Source organism: Pelodiscus sinensis, chromosome 2, assembly GCF_052426305.1.
Source record: "Pelodiscus sinensis isolate ZL-2025 chromosome 2, ASM5242630v1, whole genome shotgun sequence".
NCBI classification, from domain to species: Eukaryota; Metazoa; Chordata; order Testudines; family Trionychidae; genus Pelodiscus; species Pelodiscus sinensis.
The window spans coordinates 2414664-2427582 of NC_143053.1; the positions used below are offsets into that span (position 1 = coordinate 2414664).

Consider the following 12919-nt stretch of genomic DNA (forward strand, 5'->3'; position numbering starts at 1 on the left):
AGCTCTCGTCTGTACCTCCTTCGGTGTCTCGAGGTGGGGGTGGGTGATCTCTGCTCCAGGCTCCCCAGCATGGTCTGGGGGGCCTCCAGTGACAGGCCCTGCCATGGAGAGGGGTCGGTCTCCATAGCCCAGTCCCTGTCCCTCCCTGCAGCTGGATTCCCCCCTCCCCCCGGGTGCAGAAGAAGTGGGGGGGGCCAGGGCTGGGGCTCAGTCGATGGGCCGGAAGGTGAGTAGAGGCGGCTTCTCGGGCATGAGGACGAACCCGAAGATGGTTTTAATATCCGCTTTGGACACGGTGTCGATCTGGAAGTTCCGCAGGACCTGAAAGGAGACGGGCAGCTGGTGTGACGCCACAGCAGCGGGGTTGAGAGCTGGCTGGGCACTGGGGCGGGGAGGGGGCAGGGATGAGACCCAGAGGCTGCCGAGTGAGGGGCTGGGAGGGGGCAGTTAGGGGCTGGTTTCTGTCCATTGTGCCAGCTCAGTTGGAACAGAGTGAATCCACCCTCCTAAGGAACTGGGCCCTGCAGTGAGGTGCAGGTGGGGGGAGCCCTGGAGGAGGTGAGGGGCTGGGAGCAGGACTGGACTATGTGGAGCGGTGCGGAGGGGAGCCCAGGTGTGGGGCAGCAAGGGACAGAGGGTGGGGTTGAGGGGTGGTGGCTGAGCTGCGAGGGAAGGTGGAGGAGTCTATGAAAAGTACTTCCCCCTTTTCTTGACGTACCGACAAACGAGTTATGTAACGTCTGACCAACGTTCAGTGCGAGCCCCCCGAGGCTGCCCCCCAGGCTCGCCATCTCCTGGGCCCACCCCCCAGCCCTGGAACCTCTCCCCAGTCTCCCCCCCAACTCTGCGCCCCGACTCACGTGCATGAGGAACAGCATCATCTCGGTTTCTGCCAGGCGGCGGCCGATGCACTGCCGGGCCCCAAAGCCGAAGGCCAGGGCCTTGAAGCTGTTATCCTCCTTGCTCAGCCAGCGGGCGGGGTCGTAGCGCTCGGGGTTGCGGAACACCTCGGGGCTCCGGCCCATGGGGTACAGCCCCACCTGGCACAGCGTCTGCAGGGCGGCAGAGGGGAGACACACCGGGGTGGCCAGTGGGCTCCACCAATCAGATGCAACCTCAGTTGCATAAGGCAAGCAGATTGGTTCACTCCCTGGGCATGGGGCGGCCACGCCCCCAGCCATGCCAGAGCCCCCTAGGGGACCACGCTCCACAAGGCCCCTGGGGTTGGCTTCTGTCATGTCCCTGCAATGTGTCTGCTTTAAAAATGGTAGGAAAAAAAAATCAGTAAAACCCCAAAGGGAAAGGTGGGGGGAGGGCCGGGGGGTGTAACTGGCCATGTGGACAGGGAGTGTGGAGGGAGTGGCACTGACAGGTGGGGGGGTTGGGAGGGGAGCAGAAGGCTGCACCCCAACAGAGTCCCCAGCTGACCTCACCAGCCCTTCAGCAAGGCCCTGTCCACGTTCCCTGGGAACCAAGACTCCATCCCATAAAAAGCCTCAATAGAAACATGGGTAACATCTGCAAACTGTCAAACCCCAGGGGTTGGGTGGGAAATCAGGAAATCCAGAAACCGCAGGGCCCTGGCCCCGGCCCTGGTGCTTTCTGCTGTCGTGGCTGGTGCCGGAGGCGCCTGAGGACACGGCGAGCAGCCGGGCATGCAGAGGGGCATTGGGCATGGGGCGAGATGTTCGGAGCAGGAGATCCCATTTTGTGAGCTGGGTGAGTGTCCAAGCAGCCAGCCTGATGCTGGGGGAGCGAGTGCCCCCCCTTCCTGCGGGCTGGGGGGGGGCAGACAAGCAGGGACTCACCCCAGCTGGCACACAGTAGTTCTGAAGCACCACGTCTTTGGTCGGGTAGCGCTGCACTGTTATGCCGACCGGGTAGAGCCTGCCAACAGAGCGAGCCCCCCTGTCAGCCCCTGCGCCCTGGTCCACCATCTGGCCTGGGCAGCGTCTGGCCAGCTGGCAGAAGGTTTGTGGGGGGATCCCCAAGTCCCTCTGCTGCCCTTCCTTCACCTACTGCTCAGGGTTTGAGTCCACGGACCTGGCCTTCCCGGACCTGGCTGCCGTCTTTCTCCCGGATCATCCCCTGGCACCTGTGCCCCTCGGTGTCAGCCCCAACCTGCCACATGGCTGGCCAGGCCCCACTGCTAGGCCTTACACTACACCACCACTGCCCACGTGGTGCCAGCTGGTCCTCATCCCACCCCCATGGCACCAGCTGAGCCTCACACCCCTCCCCTGACCCCTCCCCCGCCCGCATGGGCCCAGCTGGGCTGCTCCAGAACCCTGCGTTGGGAAACCCACGTCCCCAGCACAGCCTGGATGGAGGCCCAGACCCTCGCAGCCCCAAGCCCAGTGCCTGGCAGGACAATGGAGAAGGGGCCAGGCAGCCGGTCCCCCCTCCCCAAGAGCCCCACGGCCGCCAGAGCCCCCCCCCGAAAGCCCCAAGGCAGCCGTGCCCTTCAGGAGCAGCTCCCCACGGCCCGGAGACTCTGCCCTTGGCCCTCACCTCAGCGTCTCCTTGAGGGCGCCCTTGAGCAGGGGCATGGCGTTCAGCACCTTGGACAGCTCCCGGGGCCCCTGCGCCTCCGCCTCGGCGATCTCCTGGCGAAGGGCCGACTGGACGCCCGGGTTGCGGGCCAGCTCGAAGAGGGTGAAGAGCAGCGGTATGGCCGTCTGGGCAGAGGGGACAGTCAGGGCCCGGCCGCGCCCGCAGCCTGCAGGGCAGGGCCCCGGGGCGCTCACAGGCCGCTGGCGCAGCCTCTCTGTGCCCGGGTTAGGGGGGACCCTGCAGAGCCCCGCCGAGGGGAGCCTGCGCTGCCCCAGCCCCGCTGGGCCCCTCTGCAGAATCGGGCCCCGTTTGCTGTCCCTCCACTGGGCTCCTGCGAGAGTAGGGGGGTCCCTGGCGTCCCCCAGCCAGTCTCTGGTTCCTGCACCCCGGGGAGCACGTCCTGGTGCTGCGGATGTAGGCGCTGATGTGTCACGGAAGGGGGGTCTCTGCCCTGCCCTTGTGCTCTCCCTGCCGCATGGCTGGCCGGGCCCCCCTCCCCCGTCCGGCAGAGCCCTCCCCCGTCCGGCAAGCGGGACCCCAATGGGACCAATCAACGGCGCCCCCGGGAGCCCCGAGCACGGGACACGCCCCCCGCCCCAGGGAGCCGTGGGCCAGGCAAGCGGGGCCCTGCCCTCGGGAGGCCGGGTCGGCGGGGAGGGCCGGGCGCTCACCGTGTCCACGCCGCCCGCGGTGAACTCGGTGATGTTGGCCTTGATGGAGTCCAGCGGCATCTCCGCCTGCAGCAGCAGCTCCGCCAGGATCCCCGAGTACTTGCGGGGCTGACCCAGGCAGAACTCCTGGTAGATGTTCTGGATGCACTTGTCGGCTGGGGCGTGAGACGGGCCGTGAGGCGCCGCCCGCGGGTCACCCGCCCCCAGCCCCGGCCTGCGCAAAGGGGCAGGAATGGGCAGGGAGCGCCCTCCGGGGCCCGGGACACAGCGAGGGGGGCCCGCGTCCAGAGTCCCACAGAGGCAGAGCCCAGGTGCCCTGTCTCCAACCCCTCCCCCCCCAACCCCAAGGGCCAGGCAGGGAACCCACGTGTCCCGTCACCGACCCCTTCCCCCTCCACCCCCCAACCCCAAGGGCCAGGCAGGGAACCCAGGCGCCCCCCCAAACCCCTCCCCCCAAAACCAAGGGCCAGGCAGGGAACCCAGGCGCCCCCCCCACACCAAGGGCCAGGCAGGGAACCCAGGCGCCCCCCCCCCCACCCCAAGGGCCAGGCAGGGAACCCAGGCGCCCCCCCAAACCCCTCCCCCCAAAACCAAGGGCCAGGCAGGGAACCCAGGCGCCCCCCCCACACCAAGGGCCAGGCAGGGAACCCAGGCGCCCCCCCACCCCAAGGGCCAGGCAGGGAACCCCTTCCCCCTCCACTCCCCAAGCGCCAGGGCCAGGCAGGGAACTTGCTCCTGGCGAAGCCGGGAGGCAGGCGGGAAGGGGAGGGGACCAAGGCGCCGCGGGGAGCGGTGCCAGAGGGGGACATGCGAGCGGCCGCTGGCAGCCAGGCAGCGTTGGGGACTGGCCTGGAGCGCTGGGGGAGGGGCTCCCGGGGGGCTGGTCGCAGTACCCCAGCCTGGCAGCGCGGGGGGGGGGGCGAGCTCGCGGCTAAGGGGCCGCATTCCCGCCGCCCCTGTGTCTGGGGGGGGGGGTGCTGCCTCGGGCGGGACAGGCGGGGCCCTCCCAGGCCGGGTGCAGTCAGGGGCCCGCCGGGCGCCCCTCACCGTGCTGGAAGATGGTGTCCCAGGCCTCCAGGTGCTCCCGCCAGAGCCGGCCGTTGACCCAGCTCATCAGGCCGGAGGGCAGGAAGAGCAGCGGCAGCGTGGTCCGCAGCATGGTCTGCACCGCGCTGATGAAGCGCTGCGACTCCGCGTGGGGGCTCTCGTCCAGCAGCCCCAGCCGCTCCCCGTACAGCGCGTAGCTGCTGGCTGCGGGCAGGGGGCGCCGTGAGCTGGGGGGCCGCCCGGTACCCGGCGGGGCGGGGGGGGGGGGAGAGGTACCGGCGCCCGCCAGGGCCAGGCTGGGGGTGCGCCCCCGGCAGGGCCGGGCCGGGCCAGGCTGGGGGTGGGGGCGCCGTCGAGGGGTTCCGCCCGAGGCCTCTGTGTCGGCTCACAAGCCGGGGAGGGGGGGCGCACGCGGCCTGGGCCAGGGCAGTTTGCGGGGGGGGGGGGGCCGGGCCGGGCTTGCCCGACTGGAGCACGCGGGCGGGCAGCCCTCCTGGACTTACCGCCCTGGCCTCAGTGAGCCCGGGGCCGGGGCCCGGCCGGGCGCCCCCGCGGTTCTCCGCCCGCCCGCCTACCCTCCAGCGTGAAGCGGAACAGGTCGCTGTACAGGTCCAGGGTGAGCGAGCGCCGCGTGGTCTTGCTGATGCGCCGCTGCATGAGGCTGGCGAAGTCCCGGGCCACGGCGTCCAGGAAGGGCAGGAACTTGCGGGTGCCCGCGGGGCTGATCACCTCCTTGTTCAGCACCAGGCGGTCCGAGCGCCACTCCTGGCCGTTCCTGCGGGCGGGGAGCCGCTGAGAGGTGTCAGCAGCCCCGCACGGCCCGGCCTAGGGGGAGTCCCCGGCAGCCCCGGGGCAGGAGGGGCTGGGTGTGAGCGCCCCGCAAAGGGGGCAGCGGCGGGGGCACAGGGCTGGTCGGCCTGGCCGGGGAGCGGAGCGCGGCGCCCCGCGGGGCGGTGCCAGGCTCGGCTCGGTTCTCTCTCGGGGAATGCGCGCGCCCCACGGCCTGCCCCCCCCCCCCCGGGCCCCAGAGCCGCCCCGCTCCCCCAGTCTCCCGTCTCGCCCTTACAGCAGGAAGATGCCGCACTTGTGGTTGCGGAGCCGGCGGTGCGCCTCCCAGGACCCGATGCCCATGCGCCGCGGGAAGATGCCCTCGGCCTGGAAGAGTTGGGCCGCGTCGCGGGGCATCAGCACGTTGACGCAGTTGTAGGTGCCCACGGTCTCCCTGGGGACAGAGCCGGGCCGCTGAGCTGGGCCCCGGAGGCAGCCCTGGCCGCGGGTGTGCCGCGCACCGCCGGGCCGGGAGCAGGGCCGTGGGGACCAGGGGCCGGAGCCTAGGCGCAGGAGTTCGGGGGGTCCGAGCCTTCACCCCCAGCGAGCTGGCAGCCAGTGCCCGCCCCACGCGGGTCCCCTGAGCGCCGGAACCAGCGCAGCCAACGCAGCCCGGGTCCAGCGCGTCCCCAGGGCTTCAGCTCCCTGAGTCAGCCCGCAGCCTGATCCGCCACCTGATCCAGCCCCGGCACCCCGCCAAGCGCCCCGGGAGAGGACCCGCCCCCGCCCCCGCCTTCCCTGCCTGCTGCACCTGTTCCCGGCCCGCCGGAGCATCACATCGCGCAGGGAAGAGGGGCCCTGGCACGGTGCCGGCAGCCCCGCTCCGGGCCTGAGGCAGGAGAGCTGCCTCCCTTCCCCACAGCTGGTCCTGGATTGAGCCTTTGCGGTCCATCGGACGCAGCTCTCCTGCCGCGGGGAGTTCCGGGAGTCGGCCCGCGGGCCATGTCCACAGGGGTCGAGCTGGGGTCCGGCCCAGGAGCCGCCCGGTCCAGCAGCCCGCAGGCCGAGAGACACCCGCCCCGCGCCTATCCAGGGCGGAAGCAGGCCCGGGGCCCCGGCTTGGAGACTGCAGCCCGCTTCCCCGTCCAGGGCAGGGCCCGCGGGCCGCACCTGTAGATGGGCCCGTAGCGCTGGAAGTTGCGCTGCATGACCAGGTGCAGGCTCTGGAAGCTGTCGCTCCGCCAGAAGCGGTAGAGGTTGAGCCAGGCGTTGCGGCCGCTGCGCGGGATGGCCTCGTAGGGCAGCGTCTGCGTCTGGGCAGCGGCGGCCGGAGCCGGGGCCGGGGCCGTGGAGCTGCGGGCGGCCCCGAGCCGCAAGCTGTGCAGGAGGCGGCGCTTCCAGAGCTGGCTCGGCGGGGCCATGGCGGGACTCGCTCCGCAGCTGCTGCGGGACGCGGCCCTTATACCGCTGGGAGAGGCGCGCCCCGCCCCGCCCCGCCCGGGACAAAACCGGAGGGCACCAGGGGCTGGGCCCCGCCCTGGCTCAGCGCTGCCTGCCTCTACCTAGCATCCCCCAGGGCTGTGCTCGTCTCCGCATCCTACCCCAGCCAGACAGGCCCCCTGCTCTGCCCTGGCTCTGGCCACCTGCCTCCTCGGGTCTCCGGGGCCTGGTCAGGCGGGGCAGTAGTCAGGTATCCGGGGAGCCAGAGACTTTATACCATCTCATAGAGCTGGAAGGGACCTTGAAAGGTCATCCCGTCCCGTCCCATCCCGTCCTGTCCCGTCCCGTCCCGTCCCATCCCATCCTGTCCCGTCCAGTCCCGTCCCATCCCATCCTGTCCCGTCCCGTCCCGCCCCGTCCAGTCCCATCCTGTCCCGTCCAGTCCCGTCCCATCCTGTCCCGTCCCATCCCATCCTGTCCCGTCCTGTCCCGTCCCATCCTGTCCCGTCCCATCCTGTCCTGTCCCGTCCCATCCCATCCTGTCCCGTCCAGTCCCGTCCCATCCCATCCTGTCCCGTCCCGTCGCGTCCAGCCCCATCCCGTTGTGACGGCGCGTTGGGGGTTCCCCGTCTCCTGCACCCCGAAATGGCACAAATAGACTGCACCAGCCAGTGGAATTGAGGGTGGTTTATTGCTCCTCCAGCACAGCGCAGCACAGATGTAGTCTGGTCACAGGAACTGGGCTAGGATGCCTCAGGCCCCCTTGAGATGGGGGAGACTGGGCCCCTAAACTCCAGCCCCTTCTCCTAGGCTCTCCTCCATGCCCTCCGACAGCCAGCAACCCACTCACTAACTTCCAGCCCTGCCCCCCAGCCAAGGCAGCATTCCACCTTCCTTTGTTCCTCTCCATGGGGGGTGTCTGGCCACTGGTTTGCATAGTGACTCATCCTGTTTTGCTGGGTCGTGGTACCCACGGCAGCCAGTGGGGGTTCCCCCAGAGCCAGCAGCATAGAAACCAGCCAGGTACCCCCACTACGTCACACCCGTCCCATCCCGTCGCGTCCCGTCCCATCCCGTCCCGTCCCATCCCATCCCGTCACGTCCCGTCACGTCCCGTCACGTCCCGTCCCATCCCGTCACGTCCCGTCCCGTCACGTCCCGTCGCGTCCCATCCCATCCCGTCCAGTCCCGTCCCATCCTGTCCAGTCCCGTCCAGTCCCGTCCCATCCTGTCCAGTCCCGTCCAGTCCCGTCCCATCCCGTCCAGTCCCGTCCAGTCCCGTCCCGTCCCGTCCCATCCCGTCCAGTCCTGTCCCATCCCGTCCAGTCCAGTCCCGTCCCATCCCATCCTGTCCAGTCCTGTCCCATCCCGTCCAGCCCCGTCCAGCCCCGTCCCGCCCCGTCCAGTCCCGTCCCATCCCGTCCAGTCCCGTCCCATCCCGTCCCATCCTGTCCAGTCCCGTCCAGTCCCGTCCCATCCTGTCCAGTCCCGTCCAGTCCCGTCCCATCCCATCCCATCCTGTCCCGTCCCGTCCCATCCCGTCCAGTCCCGTCCCATCCTGTCCAGTCCCGTCCCGCCCCGTCCAGTCCCGTCCCGCCCCGTCCAGTCCCCTGCCCTCAGGGCAGGACCCAGCCCCATTCCTGCCAGATTTACCCCCGATCCCTCAAGGGCCCCCTCAAGGATTGACTCACAACCCTGGGTTTAGCAGGCCAGTGTTCAAGCCACTGAGCTACCCTCCCCCCCTTTGCCATTAGCCCTGTGCTGCTGCCTGCCAAGCCCAACTGGGCTGGGGCCTTTCCCCTGCAAGGCCAGGGGGCAGGTGCTGGAGTAGCAGGGGACTCTGGTGGGGGAGGGGAGCCCCGGCCGGGCTCAGGGTTAAGGGGCCCCGACAGAGATGGGGGTGGGGGAGCCCAGGGAGTCAGGCTGCCTGCAGTAGCCACAGAGCATCAATCCAGCCAGCAGGCCAGGCCCCAGGCAGCTCTGTCCAGCATGGACCTCACCTGGAGGCTCCACCCCCCATAGCTCCCATTGGCTGGGAATCGTGACCAATGGGTGGTGCTCGCTGGTGAGCGCAGGGCAGTGTGGGCCCCGTGGAGCCACCAAAGGGGATCTGCCCCAGGTAAGCACCACGGCCCTAGCCCTGAACTCCCTCCTGCGCCGTTGGAAGCCAGCTCGGCAGAGGCCAGGCAGCACCAGCTCCTGCCGTGTCTCTGAGCTGCCTACGAGGAATTCACCAGAATGACTCAGCTTCATGGGGCTGGGGAGGAAAATTCATTAGTTCCTCCTTGTTATCAGAGACTCCTAGAATCCCAGGGCGGGCAGAGCCCTCAGGAGGCATCGAGGCCAGCCCCCTGCCCAGAGCAGGACCAACCCCGACTCCATCAGCCCAGCCAGGGCTTGGTCAAGCCAGGACTTACACACCTCTAGGGATGGAGATTCCAACCCCTCCCCAGGGAACCCAGCCCAGCGCTTCACCACCCGCCTAGGGAAAAGGTTTTTCCTAACATCCAACCTAGACCTCCCCCACTGCAACTTGAGCCCATTGCTCCTCATTCTACCATCTGCCCCCACTGAGAACAGCCTCTCTCCATCCCCTTTGGAACCCCCCTGCAGGAAGTTGCAGGCTGCTCTCAAATCCCCCCTCACTCTTCTCTGATGCAGACTAAACAAGCCCAAATCCCTCAGCCTCTCCTCATAGGTCATGTGCTCCAGCCCCCAAATCATTTTGGTTGCCTCCGCTGGACCCTCTCCAGTGCATCCACGTCCTTTCTGTAGTGGGGAGCCCTCAGTGACCCATCTGATGTGGATGGGTATTCCCCATGGGGCAGGGCCGAACCCATCTGCAGGAGACCAGCACATCCCCGGTTCCGGTCTCTCCCCTGCCTGGGGAGTCTTGTGGGCCCAGAAGTTAACAGTCCAGCTGCTCCAGCCTTCCCTCGCACGGGGGCACAGCTAGGTCGGAGTAGCACCGGCCGCCGCGCACAGCCTGGCCCCCTTCTAACACCTGCAGGAACACTGGTGACGTGCACCTGGGCAAGGCTGGCACCAGGCCTGGATTGGTCGGGGCTTGTCTGGGAGCTGGACACTGGGGCACAGGCTGGCCCTGCTCTGCCAGCGGCACAAACGGTGTCAAGAACATAGGAATGGCCACACTGGGTCAGACCAAGGGACCATCCAGCCCAGTGTCCTGTCTGCCAACAGTGGCCAGCACCAGGTGCCCCAGAGGGAGTGAATCGAACAGGTAATGATCAAGCCATCTCTCTCCTGCCATCCATCTCTACCCTGACAAACAGAGGCCAGGGGCACCATTCCTTACCCATACTGGCTAATAGCCATTTATGGACTTAACCTCCATGAATTTATCCAGCTTCTCTTTAAACTCTATTATAGTCCTAGCCTTCACAGCCTCCTCTGGCAAGGAGTTCCACAGGTTAACTATGTGCTGTGTGAAGAAGAACTTCCTTTTATTTGTTTTAAACCTGCTGCCCATTAGTTTCATTTCGTGGCCCCTAGTTCTTATATTGTGGGAACAAGTAAATAACTTTTCCTTATTCACTTTCTTCACACCACGTGTGATTTTATAGACCTCTATCATCTCCCCCCTTAGTCTCCTCTTTTCCAAGCTGAAAAGTCCCAGTTTCTTTCATCTCTCCTCATATGGGACTTGTTCCAAACCCCTCAGCATTTTTGTTGCCTGTCTCTGAACCTTTTTTAATACCAGTATATCTTTTTTGAGATGAGGAGACCACATCTGTACTCAGTGTTCAAGATGTGGGTGTCCCATGGATTTATAAAAGGGCAATAAGATATTCTCCGTCTTATTCTCTACTATCCCTTTTTTAATGATTCCTAACATCCTGTTTGCTTTTTTGACTGCCGCTGCGCACTGCGAGGACATCTTCAGAGAACTATCCACGACTCCTCCAAGATCTCTTTCCTGATTAGTTGTAGCTAAATTAGCCCCCATCATACTGTACGTATAGTTGGGGTTATTTTTCCCAATGTGCATTACTTTACATTTATCCACATTCAATTTCATTTGCCATTTTGTTGCCCAGTCACTTAGTTCGGTGAGATCTTTCTGAAGTTCTTCACAGTCTGCTTTGGTCTTAACTACCTTGAGCACTTTAGTATTGTCTGCAAACTTTGCCACCTCACTGTTTACCCCTTTTTCCAGATCATTTATGAATGTTGAATAGGATTGGTCCTAGGACTGACCCTTGGGGGACACCACTAGTTACCCCTCTCCAATCTGAAAATTTACCATTTATTCCTACCCTTTGTTTCCCGTCTTTTAACCAGTTCTCAATCCATGAAAGGACCTTCCCTCTGATCCCATGACAACTTAATTTATGTAAGAGCCTTTGGTTGTCAAAGGCTTTCTGGAAATCTAAGTACACTATATCTACTGGATCCCCCTTATCCACGTGTTTGTTGACCCTTTCAAAGAACTCTAATAGATTAGTAAGACAGGATTTCCCTTTACAGAAACCATGTTGACTTTTGCCCAACAAATTAAGTTCTTCTATGTGTCTGACAATTTTATTCTTTAGTATTGTTTCAACTAATTTTCCTGGTACTGACGTTAGACTTGCCCGTCTGTAATTGCTGGGATCGCCTCTAGAGCCCTTTTTAAAATATTGGCGTTACATTAGCTATCTTCCAGTCACTGGGTGCGGAAGCTGATTTAAAGGATGGGTTACAAACCACAGTTAATAGTTCCGCAATTTCACATTTGAGTTCTTTCAGAATTCTTGGGTTAATGCCATCTGGTCCTGATGACTTGTTACTGTGAAGTTTATCAATTAATTCCAAAACCTCCTCTAATGACACTTCAATGTGAGACAAGTCCTCAGATGTGTCACCTACAAAGGACGGGTCAGGTTTGGGAATCTCCCCGACATCCTCAGCCGTGAAGACTGAAGCAAAGAATTCATTTAGTTTCTCTGCAATGACTTTATCGTCTTTAAGTGTCCTTTTGCATCTTGATCGTCCAGGGGCCCCACTGGTTGCTTAGCAGGTTTCCTGCTTCTCATGTGCTTAAAAACCAGTTTGTTACCTTTGGAGAAGAGCGACAAACGTGTGTGGGGGGGGTTGTCCCTGGGAGAGGTGAGGTGAAGGTGGCAAGCAGGGAAGAGTTATTGACCGGGTGGTGTCCAACGACAGGTGCAGGCAGCAGGTTTAAAGCAACCCAAAGGTCGGGCTTGGTCATGCAACAGTCCAGGGGTGGAACTCCCGCCCTGTGGGGCTTGTGAAGGCCAGAAGGATACTGTGACGGACCAGACTGAGTCTGGGCACAGCTGCGGGCATCCGCTCAGGGTGAATTGCTCAAAATTTGGGACTCCTTACTGCCCCAGACTGGAGACCTTCCAAACAGGTGACAAACCAGTCGCACCGAGCGCTCCAGCTGCCAATCTGGCCAGCAAGAAGCCTCATGAGCAAAACCCCTGACATCCCAGTTCTCCCTGTGCCCCAATCAGCCGAACACACAGGTGAGGGCTTCTAGAACCCGATCTCACCTACCCCGAACGGGTCCCTCCGGTCCCAAGACTCCAGCCACAGATCCCCGGTCAGTTTACACTCTGGATCTTACCCCCAAACCACGCTGGGCCAGTCCTTTAGAATCTACCATCTAAAGGTTTATCACTAAAAGCAGGGTTTCTTATACTTTTTAAGATCGAGGAACACCAAACAATATTTTTTTTTTAATGAGGAACACCAAGGACTTGTTGAGAGAAAAAAAAAAAAAAAGCTTGCCCCTTCAACACCGGACAATGCCTTCTAGACTTCTGCCTTTTTGATAGGGAAATGTAATTATGTAATTTACTCTGTTTACTCATATTGGTGGAAATTATAAATTCAATACCTTATCAAGCATGGGTTAATGTCAAGCAGCTGACTGACAGCAGCCATAGTAGCCACGCCAGCATTAGGGGCACTGAAGGCCTTACCCTGCCCCCCAATTCACAGTGGCTACGTCTACACTGGCATGATTTTCCGGAAATGCGCGTCTAGATTGGCAGGACACTTTCCCGCAAAAGCACTTTTTGTGGAAAAGCGTCCGTGGCCAATCTAGACGCGCTTTTCCGCAAAAAAGCCCCAATCGCCATTTTCGCGATCGGGGCTTTTTTGCGGAAAACAAATCTCTGCTGTCCCTTTTGCGCAAAAGTCTTTCGGAAAAAGACTTCTGCCCGAACGGGAGCAGCACAGTATTTCTGCAAAAGCACTGACAATCTTACAGGAGATCGTCAGTGCTTTTGCGGAAATTCAAGCGGCCAGTGTAGACAGCTGGCAAGTTTTTCCGGAAAAGCAGCTGCTTAATGTTTTGTCCTTCAATAGATCTAGCCCCGGCTCTGTTATTTTTGACACAGAATACTGAAGAGAAGGGTCTTGTCTGTGCGAGAGGGTGGCAGGTGCTGGCCCCCCTCAGCTGTCCTGGG

General features: G+C 63.0%; 1 protein-coding gene across 1 annotated transcript; it reads right to left on the reverse strand.

The window, feature by feature from the left end:
- On the reverse strand, positions 1-6689 carry LOC142825110 (cytochrome P450 11B, mitochondrial-like). Its single transcript, XM_075916824.2, has 9 exons — positions 6210-6689; positions 5338-5493; positions 4847-5046; positions 4272-4475; positions 3225-3379; positions 2512-2678; positions 1809-1887; positions 861-1052; positions 1-321 (listed from the first exon to the last, which is right to left on the reverse strand). Exons 1-9 carry the CDS (start codon positions 6458-6460, stop codon positions 208-210), a joined length of 1518 nt encoding a protein of 505 aa, XP_075772939.2. The 5' UTR covers positions 6461-6689; the 3' UTR covers positions 1-207.
- Positions 6690-12919: the final 6230 nt, after the last annotated feature.

Coding starts and splice junctions, on each gene's coding strand:
- LOC142825110 (XM_075916824.2), bottom strand. CDS start 6,460: ATGGCCCCGCCGAGCCAGCTCTGGAAGCGCCGCCTCCTGCACAGCTTG. Junction 5,047..5,337: donor AAGTGCGGCATCTTCCTGCT/GTAAGGGCGAGA, acceptor CCCCGCCCGCAG/GAACGGCCAGGAGTGGCGCT. Junction 1,888..2,511: donor GCCCTCAAGGAGACGCTGAG/GTGAGGGCCAAG, acceptor CTCTGTTGGCAG/GCTCTACCCGGTCGGCATAA.